The sequence below is a fragment of the Bufo bufo genome, chromosome 11 (genome assembly GCF_905171765.1).
Source record: "Bufo bufo chromosome 11, aBufBuf1.1, whole genome shotgun sequence".
NCBI lineage: Eukaryota > Metazoa > Chordata > Amphibia > Anura > Bufonidae > Bufo > Bufo bufo.
Window position 1 is genome coordinate 20,660,871 of NC_053399.1, and position 23,858 is coordinate 20,684,728.

A 23,858-nucleotide genomic window follows, 5' to 3' on the forward strand; every position below is an offset into this window, starting at 1 on the left:
TTAGTGCTCCCCTTAATCTCCCCAGACATTAGTGCTCCCCTTTAATGTCCCCACACATTTATGCTCCACCTTAATTCCCCCACACAGTGGTGCTCCCCCTTAATGTCCCCAAACAGTTATGCTTTCCTCTTAATTTCCCCACACAGTAGTGCTCCCCCTTAATTCCCCCACACAGTCATACTCCCCCTTAGTGTACATAGTAGTGCTCCCCTTTAATTACCACACACGGTAGTACTCCATCCTATATTCACGAAGAGGCCTCCGGGGTATAAATTTAAAAAAATAATAATAATACTCACCTAGCCCCCTTTCCCCATTGAATAAAGCACATACCCCTCTCCCCAGCAGGGGCTATGCAGTGATGTCATCGCACCTGCTAAGTAGGTGAGCGCACAGGCTGGGGAATGATCTTTGGCCCACGTGTACTCAGCAGGCACAATTGCTGTGGAATGAGGAATGGGCTATAATGGATGACAGTAACATCACATGTGGATTGCCTAAGTCGCTGCTTGTGTCCTACAACTGTTGTGCTCCATGAGACAGCAAAAAATTGGACAAAGTGGCCACCAATCCATCAGCATTATCTTCAGTGGATTGATGGTATATTTTGTACGATGTGCACTTATTGCAGGCGATTCTTTAGGTCAGGTCACATCAAAGCAGCTTCTCCATTGAGTTAGGCCTCTTTGACACATCAGAGAATTGCAGGCGAGTGCTGTCCATGGTCTCCATAGACCACTCACATATCCACTGGCTTTAGTGTGCGGTTTTCCACAGGCCACGTGTCACACCCAGTGGTGTAACTAGAACTGAATGGGCCCCAAAGAATTTTTTTAAACTGGCCCCTCCCCAGCAGCAACAACAACAACTTCCTCCCATGCAACCCCCACTCCTGCGGCTAGTCAGGATTGCTCTGTCAGACCAGGCCCAGCAGCTGGTCTGTCTGTTTCCTACACATATATACTGTCACTGTATAGGCCATTACTGTTGAGGGGGCCCGACAATCAGGGGCGGACTGGGAACTAAACGTTGGCCTGGTAAAAAAATAAAGTAGAAGTGGCCCCATGTTGCAGGCGGGTCCAGATTGACTGAAGGCCAGGCAAAATAATTAGGCAGGGTCAGCAATATACTACCCCCAGCTGAACCAAATACCACAGTGCAGCACAAAATACCGCCATCTGTGCCACAGTATTCAACTGTATCGCTGAAGTGAGGATTCAGGAGGGCACCTGGCCAGGTGCGTGAGAGAATCAGATCATTACGTACCTGGCTGATGGCCATGAGGACGGCTTGGGTGGACCTCCTAGGAATTGGTCCACCAGGAAATTTGTGGTCAACCCGCCCCTGCTGACAATATAACCTTTCAGTTCTCCTTCGGGATGATCCCCTTCTGACTTCAGGCCCCATAGCAAACGCTTCCCCTGCTTCCACTATATCTACTGCCCTGGGGACACCATAAAAAGCTCGCCCTATTTTTTCCACAGTGCCATCCGTGTTTGGTCCATGCTTTTTATTTACGGATGGCTGCTAAAATATGCCCTGGAAATTAGATTTTACCCTAGCAGGATCTGTGGAATATGGATGACTGGAAGGCAAAAAACAGACACATAGACCAAACACGGATTCTTCATGGACATCTGCCTGGAGGAACCCCTGACCATCTTGTCACGGATGTCATCACAGACATGGACATGTGAAAGAGGGTTGGGGGGAAAAGTTGAGCAACTCCAGTCACACAAAAGTCCCTTGGTGATACTTTTGCACCCTATAATAAGTGTCCTGCTCCAGCACCAGTCACCCAGAAGTGATTCATTTGCTAAATATTGCAGGGACAGCTCCCATTGCACCAGGACCCAGACATGCAGGGCACAGGTGCAGCTGGCCCAAGACTCCAGCATTGTTCAAACCCCCCAGCCAACCCCTTCAAACTGAATTCCTCCTCCCATTGGTCAGTGCAGAGCCCACCCCACCCACTTTGATCTCTCAGGGACTGCCCCCTAGTGCCCATTCACCTCTCCATGCTGTCTGTACAGTTGCTACCTGGAGTTGTACACATGCGGAAAGTGAGAGTTGTCTGCTGCACTACTACCCCCTATATCCTTTATGTACTCACTGCATGAGGGGGGCCTCTGGATGAGTACACTGAGCACCTGAGAGCAGAGCTGCACTGAACAGAAGAAGAAGGGGGAGGAGGAGGAGAATGAGGGTTGTGCCTCTGCCCCCTGCAGAGATGAGACTCTCATTGTTCGGTTGCTAGCACTCAGCTCCCTCCAGGGGCACAGACAGCAGCATGGACTATTCTCTTCAACTTCTCTTCAATTAGGGCTCCAATTGAGTTGAAATTATGGAGATTACAATCTCTCAGCTCCTGGACCTGTTCATGGAGAGTCCACTGGTCTCCTGGGTGAGTGTCCAGCATTGCTGGGAGTGTCCCTGTTGCTGGGGATCCTCTAAACATTGTTACATTGTAACTGACTACTTGTAAACATTGTAACTGTTGCCTTCAGCTGGAGTCAGTTACTTTGTTTCCAATTTGTTGTTAGTGTTTACATTTAAGAACTTTTAGTTTACTGTTTTATTTATTTATTTATTTATTTTACTTTTATTACAATGTATCAGTGTTTGCAGCAGCAGGAAGTTTCCCATATGCAAACCTCCAATCCACCCCCTCGCAGACCACCTGCTGCTACATTTGATTTGCAGTTCACTTTATATTTGTTCCTCTCTGCTCTGTATTTCTACTATTGAACTGTCCTGCACCAAGCTGCCCCTGATCCCCCCCCCCCTTTTCCCTGCCCCCATCCAGCCTTGTTATTACTGAATAGCTGCATTCCTGGAGATCTGGGGGACACGGGCAGGTGATAATATCCCTGTTGGTACAAGATGGCCACTTCCTCCAGACCCAATATAAAGTTTATAGCCCTGTAACTACCAAAACTGACAACACTGACTCTGCCTGGGGCACGGCTTAACCCTCTGAGCTCCAAAATACATTGTGTTAACTCCCTGCCCATTAGATTGCTAGCTCTTTAGCCTACAGGTCCCTTGTGAAAGTGTAAAAGGATGTTGAAACATGTCTAAAATAATGACATTTAAATGGCCCCTATCTAGGAATCAGTTTCCATCCATCTAGTTTTCCTGTGGTCCTGAATGGAAATTCTGTATACTCATTACAGGATGAGGGTGAACTGTTTTACAGCTAGGCAGACGTAACGTAAAGTGACAACCCCTTTTAGAACTGTAACAAAGGGGATATTGGTTGTCGCCCAGTTTTCCAAGAAACAGATGTAACTAAAAAGCATTTGAATAGAAGGTTTGATTGCAGCAGGAAAAGTGCCTTCATTTACTGAATATCTTTTTTGGCATCTTGTGACTTGTAGCCTGTTACATTGTGTCTTCTTGTAACTGCCCAGACTTCAGTGTTAGGGTACTTTCACACTAGCGTTTTTCTTTTCCGGTATTGAGTTCCGTCCTAGGGGCTCTATACCGGAAAAGAACTGATCAGTTTTATCCCTATGCATTCTAAATGGAGAGCAATCCGATCAGGATGTCTTCAGTTCAGTCGCTGTACGGTTTTTGGACGGAGAAAATACTGCAGCATGCTGCAGTATTTTCTCCGTCCAAAATTCCGAAGCACTTGCCGGAATGCCGGATCCTGCACTAAGTGTCCTGGAAAAAAACGGATCTGGTTTTGCGGTCTGCGCATGCGCAGACCTTTTTAAAAATGTGAAAAAGATAAATACTGCATCCGTTTTTATGGATGACAACCGGAGAGACGGATCCGGAATTGCAATACATTTGTGAGACGGATCCGGATCCGTCTACAAATGGTATCCGTTTGCATACAGATTTCCCGAATCCAGGGACGCTAGTGTGAAAGTACCCTTAGGCCTCTTTCACACCTCAGTGAATCGCGGCCATGTGCTGCCCCTGATCTCCACAGATCTTCATGGACGGCACACATATCCATTGACTTTATGGCTCATGCACATGAACCTTTTTTTTTTTGCAGTCCGTATGCGGAACCATTCACTTCAATTGGGCCACAAAAAACGCAATAAATAAATAAATAATGGAAATGACTCCATGTGCATTCTTTGTCATAGAACATGTCCTATTATTGTCCACATTACGGACAAGGATAGGATTGTTCTATAAGGCCTCATGCACATGTTTTTTCACTGTCAGTGATTTGGCTTCAGTCGTCCGTGTCCGATTTTGCTTCAGTTGTGTTTCCTTGTGTCTTCCTTTTTTTTTTGTCTGACAGCGGGGAAAAAAGGAAGGTTAATGAAAAGTGTAATTTTATTGCACCAAGGTCTTGTAGAAAAAAAACGGACACGGATGACATACCAGTTGTGAATCCGTTTTTTTTGACTGACCCATTGACTTGAATAGGTCCGTCCTCCGTTTTCCACTGACAAGAATAGGACAGGTTATATTTTCTGGAATCACGGATCACGGACGCGGAGAAAAAACGGAGGACTATCAGTTTTTTTCACAGCTCCATAGAAATGAATGGGACCTACGCTAAACTGTGAAAAATGACGGAACGGACGCGGATGCACCCAACGGTCGTGTGCATGAGGCCTTAGGGTCCGGAATGCGGCTGGTATGCGTGTTTTGCAAGTCATCCAGCGGTCGTGTGGATGAGCCCTTAATGTGTATTCATACATCAGTGGTTTTCCGGAGACCATGGGACACCACAGAAGCATGCCCTATTTTTGATTTTACGTGTGAAAGAGGCCTTAGGCCTACGTCCGGAGGCTGCAATATGGCCGCAGCCATACTATAGTCTCAAGACACTATACTCACCGTTCTACTGAACTTGGATCACCATAGGATCCTGTTCACACAGTGGATTTTGCACGGTTTTTGCAGCATTTTTTCTCTGTGTTTGAACGCTACTGACCTGCTCACCCAGCGGTGTCCGTCCAGTTACAGCGTCAAAAGACACCATGTGAACAGGGCCTTAGGACCTGTCCTCTAGTTTGGTTCAGTAAAACCCCAATGGATCGAGGTTTATGGATTAACTATTAGCGGACAATTCTAGAAGGGTCTTGGCTCGGACCATACCCTTCTTGTGAGGTTATTATCCTGTATTTCATGCTCGCCCTCCATGAGGTTGTATAACCGCCTGCTGGGTCTATATCTGGGTGCGGTGACTCTATGTGAACTGTAATATGAAACACTTCATTGCACACAACAAAAATACTGGATTGTCTTTCACCTTTTTAGATCTTCAGCCTCTCAGGGATGGGGGGTGGAAGTACTCTTAGGCCTAGGAAAAAGCAATAGTCCTCTGCTTAACCCCCTCCCCTCCCCCGTAGGCCTGAGATAAAGGTCAATTTACATATATTGGGAAAGTAAAAAAAGTTATATTTAATAATCCAAAAAGTCTGGCACAGAACTAAAATATAATGGTGATTATCACAAGAATTTCTGTCGTGGGCTTGAAAAAAGGCTTCTGTAATAGGGAACATGATGATTTTCGGGGCCAGGGCTGCTGCAGGGCCATTTGTCACCAATGGTCTATTGCCCGATTCGCCAACTGGGACCATGTTTGGGCAGTTTTGGTGCCAAGACCACACAGGGTGTAAATCTGTCGTCACAGGTGCTTGAGGGGGGAAGTAGGTCTCCCCACTGCTGTCAGACAGGTTGTGGCTGTCATCATGAGACAGGTGATGTGAGAAAGAGAGAGACAGAAGTGACTGCTGAGGAGTCTCATGGGGGGGGGGGGGGGCCTGCAGCTCCTGCTTTTGTCCATGCTCTGGGTCACATTAACAATAACATCCTTCTCAGTTCCAGGGCTTTTGTTTGTCTGCAGAGCAGAGCCGGGAGTGTTGTGTCCTGACTGCAGAGTGGGGGACACGGTGTTGTAATGAATGCCAGGACGCTGCTTGTAGGATGGGAACTCGCCGTCTCGTTGGTAATGCTAATTGTATCAGGCGAAAGACAGGCTGGTGTTCGTGCTGTGGCACTTTAGGTTCTATGAACAAACATCTGCCATCTGAGATCGCTGTTCTATAGTTATAAAACAGATATGCTCTAAGTAAAAAGTCACAGAACGAAGCCACATTCACACAACCTCGTTTTCGGCCCACTTCCGATCCCCATTTTGTACAATGGCGCCTGTGAAAAGTGCAAGATGCACATAGATGTGGTCGTGTGAATGCAGCCTGATCCTGAGTTACATCCTGTAATATACTCCAGAGCTGTACTCACTATTCTGCTGGTGCAGTCACTGTGTACATACATTACTTATCCTGTGCTGATCCTGAGTTACATCCTGTATTATACTCCAGAGCTGCACTCACTATTCTGCTGGTGCAGTCACTGTACATACATTACTTATCCTGTACTGATCCTCAGTTACATCCTTTATTATAGTCCAGAGCTGTACTCACTATTCTGCTGGTGCAGTCACTGTGTACATACATTACTTATCCTGTACTGATCCTCAGTTACATCCTGCATTATACTCCAGAGCTGCACTCGCTATTCTGCTGGTGTAGTCACTGTGTACATACATTACATTTCTTATCCTGTTACATCCTGTATTATACTCCAGAGCTGCACTCACTATTCTGCTGGTGCAGTAACTGTGTACATACATTACTTATCCTGTACTGATCCTGAGTTACATCCTGTATTATACTCCAGAGCTGCACTCACTATTCTGCTGATGGAGTCACTGTGTACATACATTACTTATCCTGAGTTGCATCCTGTATTATACTAGGAGGGGGCACAATAAAGTATAAACTTCTTCATGCTAGAAACACTGAAAATTATAACCACCTTGAGTATAACAATGATTCATGGGAATGCCCCTTTAATTTTAACTGTTAAAGGGGTATTCCAGTTGTTTGAAGTTATCCCTTATCCACAGGACAGAGGATAAATATTAGATCGGCGAGGGTTTTACCACTGGGGGTGCAGCACCCCGTGGACCCCCACCTAAAACCAACGGAGTGGTAGGTTGGTCATGCCCACCTGTGGGAGTTCCAGAGATGCCCCCCCCCCCCCCCCCTTTGCTTGGCTTTCTTTGGGTCCTGCATAAACTCATGTCTTGTACTCTAGTCACAGCCAAAGCTGCCTCAAACGTGCTGAACAGTGGAACGTGTGTTTGTTTTTTTGCAATGTAAAATCTGCAACTTTCACAATGCAATATGGCAGGACACATTGTATTTTAGGATGCACTGTCCATAAGAGCAGCAGTCGGGTTGCATGGAGGAGGCTCTTAGCCGTGACTGATACATCTGAGACGTTAATCATCTTGGAAGTAAAGTGCAGAGTCTGGGGCATTACATATCCTCAGAGGAATGTGCAGTGCCCCAGGTTGGGCAGTAATCTCATCTTTTACCTAATCTGCGTCCTCGCCATTCACGCTCACGTTTATTTTCCTGCTTCCATAGGTGAAAACCTTTGGGCCGTGTGGTAACGAGACTGACAGCAAATTGGCGACATACATGGATCTAGTGGACGGCGTGTTCCTAAACAAGATAATGCTCCAGATGTGAGTATATGGGGGGGGGGGGGCCCTCTACTTATTGGGAATTCAATCTATAACACAGGGATGGCCAACCTGCGGCTCTCCATCTGTTGTAAAAACTACAACTCTCACCATGCCCTGCTGTCGGCAGACGGCATCCTGGGAGTTGTAGTTTTGCAACAGCTGGAGAGCCGCAGGTTGGCCATCCCTGCTATAAAACATAGCTGTGCATTACACACACAGATGTAGCAGAGCCGAACTGGTCACTTAGATTGTTGGGGGGCTGCTTTATGTGTGAATTGTGAAAATTAATATTTTTTTTGATGGCTGGTGGGTTGACTGAGGCATGGTGGAACATACCTAGAGGCGCGAGGTACGGTGCTCACGCCTCATTTACATGTGACTAATCGCTATAGTGTAAAAACTGCACTCACACTCCACAGATAAATGTGAAATTTTCGGCACGAAAGCTGCAAATCAACCACTTCCTTTCCGGCTCAGAACAAGCCATGTGTGAAGGGGACGCGCTCGAGTCACAGCTTCACTGGGGCAAAAATGAATGTTGAAATGCAGGTGGAAACTGTCCTGAGATTATAGCGAGTTTTACCCCAATAGGACTATGTAGTGTCAGTCTTTACTGTACCTGTGGAATTCTATTCCATAACACAGTAGCAAGGTGGGGGTTGAGAACCACTGGCTTCTGGGTATTTTTCATGCTCCTCCATCATTGGTTCCTTTGTGAGCTCATATTGAAGTGACCTTTCTCCCTGCACCGCAGCTCATTATCCCATGAAGAACCAAATTTAAGTATTGTAACTTTTAAAGAGAACCTGGATCAACCCTACCAAACAGGACAGGGTTGTTCCTGCTGATTAAATTGATACATTACTTGGGAAAATCGATGGCGGCCTTCCCAAGAAAATACTTGTACTAAAGGGCGGGCCAGCACTGGAAGGCCACACCCCTCTGCGCACTAAAGCCCCCCATTTGCCTAAGGCCTCATGCACACGACCGTTGTTGTGTTCCGTTCCGCAAAATGGGGTTCCGTTGTTCCGTGATCCGTTTCCGTGTGTCTTCCTTTATTTTTGGAGGATCACCAGACATGAAGGAAAGTAAAAAAAAAAGTCTAAGTCAAGTTTGCCGGGCAAATGATAGGAAAAAAACGGACGCGGACGTGGATGACAATCTTGTGTGCCTCCGCGTTTTTTCATGGTCCCATTGACTTGAATGGGTCTGCGAACCGTTTTCCGTGAAAAAAATAGGACAGGTTATATTTTTTTGACGGACTAAAACCACGGATCATGGACGCGGATGACAAACGGTGCATTAGCCGAGTTTTCAACTGACCCATTGAAAGTCAATGGGTCCGCAGAAAATCACGAACAACGGACACGGAATAAAACAACGGTCGTGTGCATGAGGCCTTAGAATGAAAGTCTTTTTCTTGAGAATGCTGCAAACCAGTATTCAAAAGACAGGTATCGTTTTGATCAGCAGGATCAACCCTACTGGGCTGCATGTCTTGCTTAATAGGACGGATGCTGCTGACAGGTGCTCTTTTAAATGGCATCTATTAATTTCAATGGCTGATCATGTAATGCATGGACATTCAAGGGTCTGCCAGAACAGGAGCCACTGCTTATAAAGCAGCTCTCGGCTCTGACTGATGAGGGGGTCCTGAGTCAAAGACCCCCCCCCCCTCCTCTGTGACAGGCGCATGCCCTACTATCCCACTCATGTTTTAAGTCCCCGATGAAGGTTTTTCAGGCAAGAGTTGTAATGGGAATGAAAATAAAGCCATAAAAAACAGCAGTTTACCTACTTGCTGATTGTTTCCAGGCTGCAAAATAGATTTTCAGAAGGGTAAAGAAATCAGAGGTGACCGGAGTCTTGATCCTTGTGATATAAGGATTTGGACATGATCAGAATTGATGCCCAGGGTTGTCCCGAGTCTTTCCTCGCAAAGTAGATGAATGAATAAATGTGATTTAGGGCTCATTCACACAAGCGTGTGCCCCGTGCCAGGACTGCAAATAGAGGTCCGCAATGCACAGGCACCGTCCATGTTCATGCCGCTTACGGATGAGGGCCCATTGGGTCCATGATCCACATGAGAAAAATATACGACGGTGCCCGTGCATTTCAGACCACTATTTGTAGTCCGCCACACGGGGCACACGCGCTCCTGTGCATGAGCTCTAATGGTGATCATTATCCCACCGATGGGAAGTAACGAGGAGCTGGTTACTGGTCTGAGGCTCTAGAGATGCCGAGTCCTACATTCCCAGGCATTCCTGGCAGGAGTGAGGTATGAGGTTTCCCTGTGCCCCTTGCATGGACTGTGTGCGGAGTCCAGGACCTGTGTACATTGGCTACTGGTTCCCACGATGCAGTCCACCTATGGAGGGAAGTTAAACGCTGCCTATAGATCACTGCAAAAAGTTCTCGTCATGACCTTCTTGGACGGTTGCACGGTTGATTTTTCTTTAATGAACTTAAATTTTGGGTAATTGCATAAGTAGCAACCCCCCAATATTTGCTCATTTCTGACTTGTGGCCTTCACTATTCCAGTTCTCGCTGTCTGTGTTCTGTCTATGGCTCAGCAGGCACAGGCTACCATAAAACATCCCGCGTCTGCTGGTAGAGGAATTTGATGTACCCCAGAAGTCTCCCAAAGGTTGACGGGAATATATGGGGGAATTGCCCCCAGGATTGAAGGGGTTAGCCCATAAAAAGTATTCCTATGCAGTTAATGAGCCATTGCAAATTTAAGTATTATTGCAATATAAGTGCGACAAAATGTACCTTGCGTTTTCCTCTCTGGTGGCGCCCCCTGCTGTTTCTCCTATTGGTCCACCTCCTGCATTCAGAGGTGGACTGACATGCTCAGTAGCTTCCCTGCTCTCAGTGCCTTTCATTCATCCCTGGTGCCTGAGGAGGCTGACGGCCCCTCTGCCACATAGAAGACCCCAGTATTATAAATGGCACCTGCTAGGTGGGGGCAGTTACAGATTTTTTATTGGGGGCATCAGGTCACCTGTCTGCAGCTATAAATAAGTGACGGGTCAGGGAACCTCCTCCTCTGGACAGTCCTCACAAGGATGGAACATGATGGGTGTTATACTCTCTGGACGTGACCTATTTAGTTACGTGCCCTTTGCCCCCCTGTGCAGCTGTCACCTCTGCCCTCCCCACCGGATGACATCTTCTCTTTACCCGAGCAGCTGAGCGCTATAGTTACATGTGTCGGACACATGAGAACCAGCGCCCCATAAACAGCTTGTTATAGGATTTGATGTCAAAGACGCCGAGGCGTTCACAGCCGTGAGCAGACGCCCAGTCATAAAACCGAAAACCTGCGGCCATACTTGTTTCTAATAGGGAATTGCAGAACTAACACCTCCATAATACAATGCCATTGCTAATAACCCTGCAGACATTCCTGCGCTTGCCCTAGAGCTCAGTCAGTAGAATAAAGATGGAAACCGACAGAATTGTTTATGCAGCTTTGGATGTGACGGGAGCATAAAATAAATCCGTGCAAAATACTGCAGCTATGTGTACCCCTCACAATGAACCGTGTACAGTCTTGCAGTTGTCTTATGTGGGCTCTCTTAGAGGCCGGGGGTGACGGTATCCTCTGCACACCACCCATGCTGCATCATGTTATCTGATTGTCTGCTCTCTTTCCCTGCACAGTGATCCGCGGCCGTCAAATCAGCGAATCAACAAGCACGTCAACAACGACATCAACCTGCGGATTCAGAATCTCGCTATACTCGTGCGACACATCAAGACCTACTACCAGGTATGGTGATGGCGGCTTCCTGTTCAAATACAGGCAGGAAATCCTCTGCGTGATTAACCCCTGATGCGCTGGCAGTTTCTGAATTGTTAGATTTTATTTTATTAAAAAATTTTCACGTCCCAGTCTGTATGGAACTTGGCTGAGACACTGCCTTAGGCCTCATGCACACGGCTGTTGTTTTGGTCCGCATCCGAACCGCAGTTTTGGCGGCTCGGATGCGGACCCATTCACTTCAATGGGGCCGCAGAAGATGCGGACAGCACTCCGTGTGCTGTCCGCATCCGTTGCTCCACAAAAAAAAATAGAACCTGTCCTATTCTTGTCCGCGTTTTGCGGACAAGAATAGGCAGTTGTATTAAAGGCTGTCCGTGCTGTTCCGCAAATTGCGGCACGCACACGTACGCCATCCGTGTTTTGCGGATGCGCGATTTGCGGACCCCAAAACACACAACGGTCGTGTGCATGTAGCCTTAGTTGGTACCTCTTACTGCAATGATTGTCAGCCCTGTGGTTCAGCTCCATGTAGTGGAGTCTAGTGAGAAGCTATGTAATGTGAGCTGCTAAGAGGCGCCTGGGGGGGGGGGAAGGGTGGTGACAACTACTCTGGGCTGATGTCTGTATCACAAAAGTAGTTGTCACTTCTCTTGCAAGGGAGCCCCCTAGTGGTAGAGCACGGTGTATACAGCAGCTCTGTGGCATAACTCGCCTGCATAGGCCCATGCGCGATGACTTTGGACATATAACCAACTGCGCTCTAGACCGTTACGCAAATAAAGTTCTCTTCCGTTGTACCGTGTCACAAAATATGTGTTTGCAGTCTATGTTTGGCGTATGTGCGCACCATGTCACTCTTCTTTCATGCGACATTTTGTCTTTTTAGAAAAAATAAATAAATTATTACAGTAAAATATACATTTTGTCATCATAAACTGAAACCTAAAGTTCACAAAACTGCGCTGAAATTCAATGAGACGTAATATTACTACATACCATCGATCATTCAGAATTACCACCAAATGGGGTTTTGGGACCCACATGGCAGCGGCGGGTCACACAATGTGCTGGATCATTGAAGTTTGCGGCACACAATGAAATCTTTCCAGGATAATTCAATGTATTTTTCTGCTTGCAGCGGCCAGAGCGTGCCACGTCCACTTGGAGAATTAAACACTTCCATATTGTTAATAGGTGTTTTGTGAGAAAGCAATAACAGGAACATTACTCGGCCGCTGCTTCCTTCCCTGTGCAGAAAGATCATTGTATATTTTCGGGGCTCCCCCCACGGTGGTGTTATTTGGTTGTAATTCTGCACAATGGATGTGGTTGTACCTCAATATCCCCATTGTGTTGTACCACAGGAAATGGGGGTGCTTATTTACTTCTCGGTCTCGGAGAGGAATGGAGTTGGAATCTATGATGCTGTTAGTTCGGGTCATCCCCTTGGGTAATTTTAAAGGGCACCTATCAGTGGGGTCAGGCATATTAAACCGGACACACTGTCTGATAGGACTGACCCTGCTGATTAAAATGATACCTCTCTTGTGAAAATCGGTTGTGCCGTTCCCAAGAAAAAAAGACTTGTATTACTTAGTCAAATTATGGCTTGTACACAGAGGGGAGGGGCCTATCCCTCAGTGCACCTCAGCTCTCCACTGCTGGCCACGCCCCTCAGTACTCTGAAGATCTCATTTCCACAAAGAATTAAAAGCAATTTTTCGTTGGAAAGCCAAAAGAGATTTTCACAAGACAGGTATAATTTTAATCAGCAGGATCAACCCTATCAGGCAGCATGGCTGGTTTAATAGGGTTGATCGTGCCCTTTAAGCATCTTTATATAATAAAAAGTTCTGCAACTTTCGAATAGATTTCTGGTATCCCTTTCTCTCTATTTTCAATATCTCCGCTTGCTGTTTTCTTCCAGGGCCGAAAACCCATCCTGATCACGTTCTCCACAGTTCAGAAGAGAGAGCTGTGATACATTGTTACGAACCCTGCTCCTTGGTGAGCAGGACTAAGCCTGGATGGGTTTTCTGCATGGAATCTTGAGTCCTTATCGTTCACTGAAAGCAAGTCAGTTATTATCAAAGAGGTGCGTCTTTTTTAATAGGGTTTGGCGACAAAATTCAAAGGTTGCACCAAAATGGCTGTATTCATGGCGCAGTATAGTGGAATACGGGAATACGTGTATGACAGTCGTAAGGTGACAGAGGTGAATCCGATATTTTGGGATTTGCATCGTTTGCGTCCTGTAGCCTATTGTTTGCGCCAAATTCCACCTCTTGATTCTTTTTATTGTAAATTCTTACGACTCCATAGGTGAATGTCCTCGTTGTGTCGGTCACCTGCGCTGGCGCTATCCCCGGTGATGACAGAAGCTTCTTTTCATGTTTACCTGCTGACAGCGGTAACTGATGGCGGATGACAGTGTATCCATGCTTCTGTTCATGGTTTGTAGGTAAACAGTGAGAACAAAGCCGCAGCGTGACGTCCTGGCGAGTTGTGTTGGCGCGGTCACGCTCCCCCCCCATCATGTGTTTTATCTTGTCCTGTCCTGAATGTCCCCACCTGTGATGATGACCCCCCCCCCCCCCCTTCCCAGAGGATGTAGGCAGCCCCATCTGGAGACACTGGTGAATTGTTGATTATTTATGTCACCATGGTGATAAGCCGATTGTCATCATTATTCTTGTATCTGCTTCTCTATGTGTGTACTGTAGCCTGTGATTGATGAAAAATTTATTAAACACTAACATTAATTAAAGGGACACTAGCACAAAAGTCCGTCTTCTCTCCATAGATGTATGTGCAGTTGAATGCAACCTGTTGTTAACTGTTATCAGCTTTTTCGGGACATTTTGATGATGAATATAGGACGGGCAACTACCAGGGTTGCCAACCATCCGGATATTCCTGGACTGTCCCTAAAAAATAAATGCCCTGGATATTTCATTTTTTTTTTTTTTTATAAGGCTGGTGGTGGTACTATAGCAGGTCACTTTGATTTTATTTTCTCAGCATTTTAGAGCTTGCAGTAAACTCTGGTAATGTGTTCAGTATTAGTAAGTGACCTATAGAGACATGTATTACTTATAATCTCTATAGATATATATAAAACCTGCAGACATTACATCCTATGTGACTGATATCAGCCGCTCCTCTTATAACACTCCAGCACTGATATAACCTCCAGAGACATTACATCCTATGTGACTGATATCAGCCGCTCCTCTTATAACGCTCCAGTACTGATATAACCTCCAGAGACATTACATCATATGTGACTGATATCAGCCGCTCCTCTTATAACGCTCCAGCACTGATATAACCTCTAGACATTACATCACATGTGACTGATATCAGCCGCTCCTCTTATAACGCTCCAGCACTGATATAACCTCCAGAGACATTACATCCTATGTGACTGATATCAGCCGCTCCTCTTATAACGCTCCAGCACTGATATAACCTCCAGAGACATTACATCATATGTGACTGATATCAGCCGCTCCTCTTATAACGCTCCAGCACTGATATAACCTCCAGAGACATTACATCATATGTGACTGATATCAGCCGCTCCTCTTATAACGCTCCAGCACTGATATAACCTCCAGAGACATTACATCCTATGTGACTGATATCAGCCGCTCCTCTTATAACGCTCCAGCACTGATATAACCTCCAGAGACATTACATCCTATGTGACTGATATCAGCCGCTCCTCTTATAACGCTCCAGCACTGATATAACTGAAAGTACTTAGGTTCAGTGACACCACAGTCACAGAACAAGGGGGCTCCAATTGGTCCGGTGCCACCTGACGCTGTCTGGGCCTCATAAGGCAGTGTTATTGGGCTATTATGAACTTTTTTTGGTTTGTCACAGGTGATTTTATATATATATTTTTTTGTGAGTGGCCCTTTAAGGGAGGCTCCTTAATATGTTATTAGAACCTCATCTATTGCTGTGCAGCCATGCTTGGCACTGGAGATTTATCTTTCCTCCTCCTCCTCCTCTTCATTGTAGTAAATACTACTGGGGTCCCAGAAGACACCTTCTCTGCAGGGTCTCCAGGGAGGACTGGGATTATGAAGCTTCATTATCGCCATTAACCCTTCTGTGCCCAAAAAGCAGAAGTATAAGAGCTCAGTCTGGGGCAACTTGGATAAAATTGGTTCGTGCACAGATGTAGCAGACTTTATTGCTCTGGTCATCCACTTATACAGCAATTTTTTTTTTTTTAGGGGGTTCATAGGAATTGTGTGCCACAGGTGACAATACAGCCTACTCTGTACTCAGGAGTGCACCTAGCCTTTCTACTGCCTGAGGCAGAAATTGAAATGGCGCCCAACCTCTCCAGCCCTACTGTTTAAGGCATACTGTGATACAGTTGTATATAGAGAGAGATTCCCACAGCCCTGCCACTGCCCCCACTTGTCTCTAGGTCTTGCCGCCTCAGGCAATCGCCTCACCTGGCCTCATTGGTGGTGAACCCCTGTCTGTACTGGTAGCTTTCTAATGAGTAGAATTAGTTTATAGAAGCTTTCCTTGTACTGATCACTGTGATCTTGTGGATTCATCGTTCTGCCTTATTTTGTTCTGTTCTCCAAATGCAGCCTGCAGTGTAAAGAATGGAGGTATGAATTCTGGCACTCATGGCTACATCCAAAGACCTTCACTACGGAGTTGAAGTTTTAAAATTTCAGTGATTTGCAGATTCCTGTTGAAATTTTTCTGAGCTAATGATGGGGTCCCTCTTTGTCTTGACACTCTGGGATCATCGGTGGGGTCCCTCAGACCATCGGAGCTTGGCCTGTGCACAGGAGCGAATCCTGGAAGCCTTTGCTTCCTCAACTGGTGGAGCAGCATACGGTGGCGCGGTACATCACCAGTGGCTCCCACTGATCTGTGCAGTCAGCTCCCAGTAATGCTCCAGCACAGCGTCCTAATGGCAAGCAGATCCTAAAACGCGTAGTAGGACAATTTGTATACGCCACATCAGGTGACCCCCGAGCAGCATTTAAAGTGGTATGCCATCTGCACATCTGTCGGGTGACACCTGCTGCTTCCTCCCCGCAGGGATCACCAGACATCAGCGACTTCTCGTCCTTCGCTGAACCGTTGCCTAGAAAAAAAGGAATTCTGGTATTTCGGATACTCAGCAAATCCAGGGGAGGCGACTTCCCTCGTATTTCCTCTTGGATACAAAGTATTCTCACTGTAAGTAAATTATCTGCGGAATCATAAGGGTTCCACTGGAAGGGCCACTGCCATCTTTCCTGCAACATAGGTAGATTGCAGGTCAGATGTCTTGGAATTGATTGCCCCCATTCAAAAGGGGCCCATAGGGGTAAGGAGCATGCATGGCGGAGATTAAGAGTGTGTCCCCTTTTCTAACACCACACTAAGTGACTTGGACTGGAGGACCTGGTGCATGCCCCCACCCATCTCTTCTGACAAGTCTGTAGGCTGATTGCCCACAAAGAATCTGTGCCCAGGAGCTCACAATTCGTTCAAGAGGACCCGTCCCCTCTCCTGGCATGTCTGTTTAGTAACTGCTTGAATTCCTCATATAACAAATCTGGAGCATCTTTTCTGATCACTCTTGCTGTGCTAGTTATTCCTGTTAGAAATGTATGAATAAATGCATAGCTGGGCATTACCATTTGGGGTTGTGTCCTGGCACCATCTAACACTTTCCAATGATTGCTGCCAGTGTCTGATGGTGCAGGTACACCCCCCCAATTGGTCACACCAAGCTGGACCTTTATATACTTCTAGTAGGAATAACAGAGGAATAGTGACTCATTGATCCAGAATTATTAGGAGCTGTCACCTCTCCTGACGTGTCTGCATTCCTAGTGTAATAACAGTTTTGGAGCATCTATTCTTATGACTTTATGTATTGCCATTCCTTTATTATTCCTACTAGAATGAATGATTTAAATTGCTAGCAGTTTTCACCGAAGCTCCAGCTGGGTGTTACCAGTTGGGGATGTGTCCCTGCACAGTCTGATACGGGCAGCATTGATTAGATAATGTCATGCTGTGCAGGGACACACTCAATTGGACCTTTACTCATAAACTTTTAACAGGAATAACAGGGGGGATGGCACAACATGGTGATGAGAATTGTTATTACAAAGGGTGACAGGTCCTCTTTAAAAGAAAGAGGGGCTCAGGGGAGTAGTTATAGGGGGTGCAGCGGTAGCAGTCACTACCAGGGCTCAGGAGGCCCAAAGACCCTTCTGTCATATAAGAAGACACCAGTGATATAGAAAGAACATAGTAGTGGGGAACCCTGGTTACAGATTTTGCACTGGGGCGCAGGATCTTTAAGTTACGTCTCTGGTTGGGGCCCAATAACAGCCAGATGGTCTACCCTCCATAGCACTTGTCCCATTGGGCAGGGATCGGTGCAAGGAACCTGATTGGACTCCTTAGTCGCTGCTAATCCCAGGTTATACAAATTGACCTTTCACTCCCTTCTCATAAATGGAGATTTCACTTCCAAGTGCATTTTAAATGTGTCCCTTTAAGAAATCGTCTCTCTTCCTGACTGATGCCAATTGGAGGAAGTCGAGGTCACAAGGGTTAATGCAGAATTATGTTAAATCCAGCTGTGTTTGCTGAGGACTCAGGCAGACATTGGCCCCCGGGGGCCCATCTATTATTAATATTGATCCACATTTACTGATTACTTCTGTGCTGGAGTCATTAATTAGTCCAAGTGATTTCAGATGGAAATGTCAGGTTACAGCAGCCGGGGGGGGGCGTCATCCGCAGCAGCGTGGTCTCCTCCGCCTCATACGTGATGTGCCGCCTGTTGTCGGGCACTGTGCATACTTTCACTACTGGACCTGGGGTGTAATTGCAGCGCTGTAGTCCTCGTCATGCTAGCGGAATAATTACACGTGATTAGCCGGAGTATGTGGCTTATCCGCCATGTACACAGACTATTGGCCCCGGGTCCCTATAGAAACTGCTGTGTATTGTACACACTCGGGGTGAAGTGTCCTCACGTTACTCAATTATGTTATTAAGTCTTACGGCATAAATTCTTGGAGGATTGTTGAGAGGCTTCTTTATCTGCGAATGGCACCACATCCCCCTCCACCTGCGGCTGATCCTCGTACTACATGTATGTGTATAAGGCCTCATGCACATAAACGTATTTTCTTTCCATGTCCCGTTTTTTTTTTTTTTCCGGCCCGTATGTGTAACCGCTCATTTCAATGGGTCTGCAAAAAAAAAAAAAAAACGGAAGTTACTCCGTGTGCATTCCATTTCCGTATGTCCGTTCCACAAAAAAATAGAACTTGTCCTGTTATTGTCCGCATTACGGACGAGGATAGGACTGTTCTATTAGGGGCCGGCTGTTCCGTTCCGCAAAATACGGAATGCACACGGACGTCATCCGTATTTTATGCGGACCGCAAAATACATACGGTCGTGTGCGTGAGCCCTAAGAGCGAGTCCCAGATTACATTGTGTCTGCAGTGTGAATACTATATTAGAGAATTATGTGTGTGAACATATTACATTACACTGGAGAATTATCGCCCTGAAATGAGAAAAGTACAGTAGCCGTCCGTTAATCCAGAATTGGGCACAGAAATGTCCGGTAATCTGTAATCCTGCAAGATCTGAAGAGGAAGACTGAGAAGAGAAAAAAACCGACTATGGGGCCCCTGTGATAATAGACGCAGCGGATCTTCCTTCTCCCCGTTCTCTACTCGAGCAGTTAGGGTTTATATACTTTGTAATCCAGAATGTTTGATGGACCTCATCAGGCACACGACCGTAGTTATGGTCCGCATCCGAGCCGCAGTTTTGGCGGCTCGGATGCGGACCCATTCACTTCAATGGGGCCGGAAAAGATGCGGACAGCACTCCGTGTGCTGTCCGCATCCGTTGCTCCGTTCCGAGGCCCCGCAAAAAAAATATAACATGTCCTATTCTTGTCCGTTTTGCGGACAAAGAATAGGCATGTCTACAATGGGCCGCCCGTTCCGTAAATTGCGGACCGCAAAAAAACTGCGCGGTCGTGTGCATGAGGCCATAATCTGGCATTTTACGGTACAGATTACCTGATGGAGGATGGGGACAGCACCTATAGAATACATCAGATCAGATACTGCAGTTCTGTATCTAATTTGATCATGTGTGATACTGTCTGCTGTATCTAATCCTATCATGTGTGATACTGTCTGCTGATCTGCTGTATCTAATCCGATCATGTCTGATACTGTCCTCTGAGCTGCTCTATCCAATCCTATGAAGTGAGATACTGTTGGCTGCATCCCTGTATCTAAACCTATCATATGTAGTACTGTCTGCTGAGCTGTGTATCTAATCCCATCATGTGTGATACTGTCTCCATGTCTCTCCCCTTGGCTGCCTCCATACCCCCGGAGTATTCCCCCTGGCAGCGGTCTCCTCTGAATGGGTTGTTATTCGCGCGGTCTCGTCAGGGCCGGTCAGATCAGAGCAGTCATTTCATCATCTCCCCCGGCACGGCTGCTGTCGGCCCCTCTGCGGGCTGATAATTGGCAGGAGGTGGTAGCTGGTTAATCTTTCATGAATACTGGTAACGGCAGCCGTCAGATCACAGCTGCCCCTGCAACAGATGGTGCAAGAGACAAGCTGATCTGGGGGTGCAGCTGTCATGTGTCACTCCTCATCAGGGGTGCAGGGGCTGAGGGGGGTGGGGGGCTGCAGGTAACAGGAGGCCTGATGTCTGGATGGATGTAGTAGTAGTAGACGCCTGTATCAGGGGAAAATAAAAAAACTCTTTAAAGAGTCCAGTCACACAGTGCAGTCAAATTGCATTAATCAAAAGTGGTGAAAAGGAAATTGTCAATCAGATTGATCCTTTTAATTTTCCAAAGAAGATCTGAAAAAAAAGGTGGAATCTGATTGGACGAAGTCAATTTGTTTTGCACCAGTTTTGATAAATCTCCTGCTCCTGGTAAAGCTGGGTGGCAGTGTATACGGCTGTGTGACCGGTGGCACAGAGGTAATCGGGCTATCTAGACCCCTGAACGGTAAAAGGATGACTCTGTAGAACTCCTTCAGTGGTCTGAGTGATGACACCCACATGGCGTCCTAATGATGACCATACTGGGTGACACCCAGCTTTCCCAGATCCAGATAGAAGCAAGAAACGGCTAATATAGAATATTTACCTCAGTTTGCAGGGGGATACCTGTATCTAATCCTATCATGGTACTGTCTGCCGAGCCGCTGTATCCAATGCTATTGTGTGATACTGTCTGCTGAGCCGCTGTATCTAATCCTATCGTGTGTGATACTGTCTGCTGAGCATCTGTATCTAATCCTATCACGTGTGATACTGTCTGCTGAGCCGCTGTATCTAATCCTATCATGTGTGATACTGTCTGCTGAGCCGCTGTATCTAATCCTATTGTGTGTGATACTGTCTGCTGAGCTTCTGTATCTAATCCTACCCTGTGTGATACTGTCTGCTGAGCCGCTGTATCTAATCCTATCCTGTGTGATACTGTCTGCTGAGCTGCTGTATCTAATCCTATCATGTGTGATACTGTCTGCTGAGCCGCTGTATCTAATCCTATCACGTGTGATACTGTCTGCTGAGCTGCTGTATCTAATCCTACCCTGTGTGATACTGTCTGCTGAGCTATGTATCTAATCCTATCATGTGTGATACTGTCTGCTGAGCCGCTGTATCTAATCCTATTGTGTGTGATACTGTCTGCTGAGCTTCTGTATCTAATCCTACCCTGTGTGATACTGTCTGCTGAGCCGCTGTATCTAATCCTATCCTGTGTGATACTGTCTGCTGAGCTGCTGTATCTAATCCTATCATGTGTGATACTGTCTGCTGAGCCGCTGTATCTAATCCTATCATGTGTGATACTGTCTGCTGAGCTGCTGTATCTAATCCTACCCTGTGTGATACTGTCTGCTGAGCCGCTGTATCCAATCCTATGTTTGGAGTTATGTACTATTTGGAGGGGGTCTTCCTTGGTGCGGTCTTTCCCGGTGACTCCAGGCTCCGGTTCCATTGTCCTGAGTCGGCCATTATTCTCCGCTCCTGGTTGATAATGGAAGGACTGATGTTGTCGGCTCCAGACTGTTGGTGTCGGGGTTTCCTTGTATGAAGTTGGTTTATTTCCAGCGTCCTTCCATTGGACTGATTTGACGTGAAGTCCTTCGGCCTGTGCGGGGTCAATTAGGACAGGACAGGACCGACCTGACACTAAGGGGGCAAACGTGAGCGGAGACTGGCACCATATGGTATCGCTGCACCATAGCATCCCTACTGCTCCATCACACTAATGTATGCGGATCCATTTACTTAATCACTCTGTGCTCCTGTAAGGAACTTCCACTGTGTAAGGCATCATGCACACGGCCGTTGTTTTGGTCCGCATCCGAGCCGCAGTTTTAGCGGCTTGGATGCGGACCCATTCACTTCAATGGTGCCGCAAAAGATGCGGACGGCATCCGTTGCTCCGTTCCGTAGCCCCGCAAAAAAATAAATATAACATGTCCTATTCTTGTCCGTTTTGCGGACAAGAATAGGCAGTTATATCAATGGCTGTCCATGCCGTTCCGCAAATTGCGTAAGGCACACGGACGCCATCCGTGTTTTGCGGATCCGAAACTCTTAGTTTCTGAAACACTCTGTGCTGCAGGCGATTTCTGTTCCTTTCACTATTTACCTCCCAAGACTAGCACTCTCCTTTCCTGAAATACTCTGCCCTGCTGGGGGAACCTGTTCACAACAGGTGACTCTTTGTGTAGATGTTGTAATATTAAACAAATGTCATTCAGGCCGGAGCTTGTGCCTTTGTGCGCTCTTGGCATCAGATCCAGGACTTAACCTGGATTTTATTTAACCCCTTGTGCATCTGCCTGCTCAGGATATTTTATCCTCAGCCTGCGCCTGTCCCTCCATAGACCGTATACAGTCTGCCATAAACAGCACCTCGTGTTCTGCCAGTAAGATGACGGCGCCTCACCTGTCCACAGGTTGTGTCTGGTATTACACAAGACACGAACCATGTTCAAGGGGTGGCGCTGTTTCCCTAATAGCGTGCTCCGGCGATGATTCTCCCAATATATCTATATTGGGGAATTGCTATTTATGCAGTTTCCTGTGAGATCGTCCTCTTCCCGCATGTGTCATATTTATTCGTTAAGGTCGATGAACGCTCGGCTTATTTGCTCTGTGATTTTTAAAAAAAATCTTTTTAACTCTTTGCTGCCCATTATCCTTGTTTGACGACCCACCCCCCATTAATTATGGTAATTAGTCTGTATACCGCCTTCTATAGAGGATTATCCGCCACTCATCTGCTAAATCCAAATATTTATATATTTTCTTTCCAAGAATTCTCAGCAATTTTTATGCAGACTTTTGCTCGTATTCCGTTCCAAAATTCACGTGAAATTCGCCCCCGAATCGCGCCTCATTTAGAATACCCACGCTTGCAGAATTTTTCCTCTGTGAGATTGAGATCCGCCATTCACACGTCTTTTCCTGCCGCCTGATGGCAGGCGTCTGATTTCATCCACAGATTCCACGCCAGATTTTTGGGGGGTTTTCCACACGCCACTGGACGGATAAACGTCATATAGTGTTCAGTTATATCCCATAATTCCTCTATACTGTGAAATTCCTTTAATCTGGCAACAGATTAATCCGGATGATCAGATATTCTGCATAATTGGACAGTCACAGACACTCGCATGACCCGGAACCCGAAATGAAATATTACCGTGAAACCTGCTGCTGGATTATCGGGTTTTCTGGATTATTAGATGCTGGATTAAAAGACTTGCACTATATTTTATACACTGCACCAGTACAATATGAAAACCCCAGGCTTCCCACTGAAATTAATAGGTGAAAATTGTGCTGCTGTAATGTCGCTCGCCAAAAATACTGTCACTTTATGGGAATGGACTTTGGGACGTTGATATCTAATGTTTATTTTAAAAGGTTTGGCCTTTTAAAAAAAAAAAAAGTCAGTTAATGCTGTAAAACTGGTTCCTGAATGTGATAAAGACTCTGCTGCGATCATGTGACCGCAGGGTGCAACGGGTGGGGGATTAGATCATCAATCAGTGGCCCCAACAGTACTGCAAAATCGGGAGCCGTTCAGCGCGACCTCAGCTCTGCTGCATCGGCAGCAGTTTATATCATTTATATTATGTATACTTAATTCGTCCAGTATCTGATAATCCAACACAAATCTGTCCGATAATCCAGAATCTAATAGAAAACGAATGACTACTTATAACAAATCATACTTTTATTACATTTCATCTCTTGGGCTGCACACCCATCAGGGCTCTGGGCGATGACCACTAAGGGGCGCTATTACGGTGCCTTCACCGCAGTTCTATCATTCTTCTCATGAACTCAGAATCTTCAGAGTTCTAGTCCTCTGACAGACGGAAGCGCTGCAGAGAATGAAAAATGGAGGGAAAAATGGCGCCATTTTTTAAATTAATTTTTTTGTGGTATTTTAGAGAAAAAAAATGGATGTGTTTCCATTAATCTT

At 46.3% G+C, this 23,858-nt stretch overlaps 1 protein-coding gene across 5 annotated transcripts in view; it reads left to right on the forward strand.

The window, feature by feature from the left end:
• Positions 1–2,045: 2,045 nt before the first annotated feature.
• The window catches only part of CCDC88C (coiled-coil domain containing 88C), a 139,924-nt gene continuing 118,111 nt past the window's right edge, over positions 2,046–23,858 (forward strand). For 4 of the 5 annotated variants that reach the window (XR_005774852.1, XR_005774853.1, XM_040412104.1 and 1 more), the window contains exons 1-3: positions 2,345–2,404; positions 7,416–7,516; positions 11,193–11,301. Coding sequence is in view for 3 of the 5 variants with exons in the window: in XM_040412104.1 (XP_040268038.1) it covers positions 2,345–2,404; positions 7,416–7,516; positions 11,193–11,301 (270 nt within the window). In the remaining 2 variants the exon portion in view is untranslated. Of the gene's footprint in view, positions 2,405–7,415; positions 7,517–11,192; positions 11,302–23,858 lie in introns of all 5 variants that reach the window. The other variant, XM_040412102.1, reaches the window with a different exon arrangement.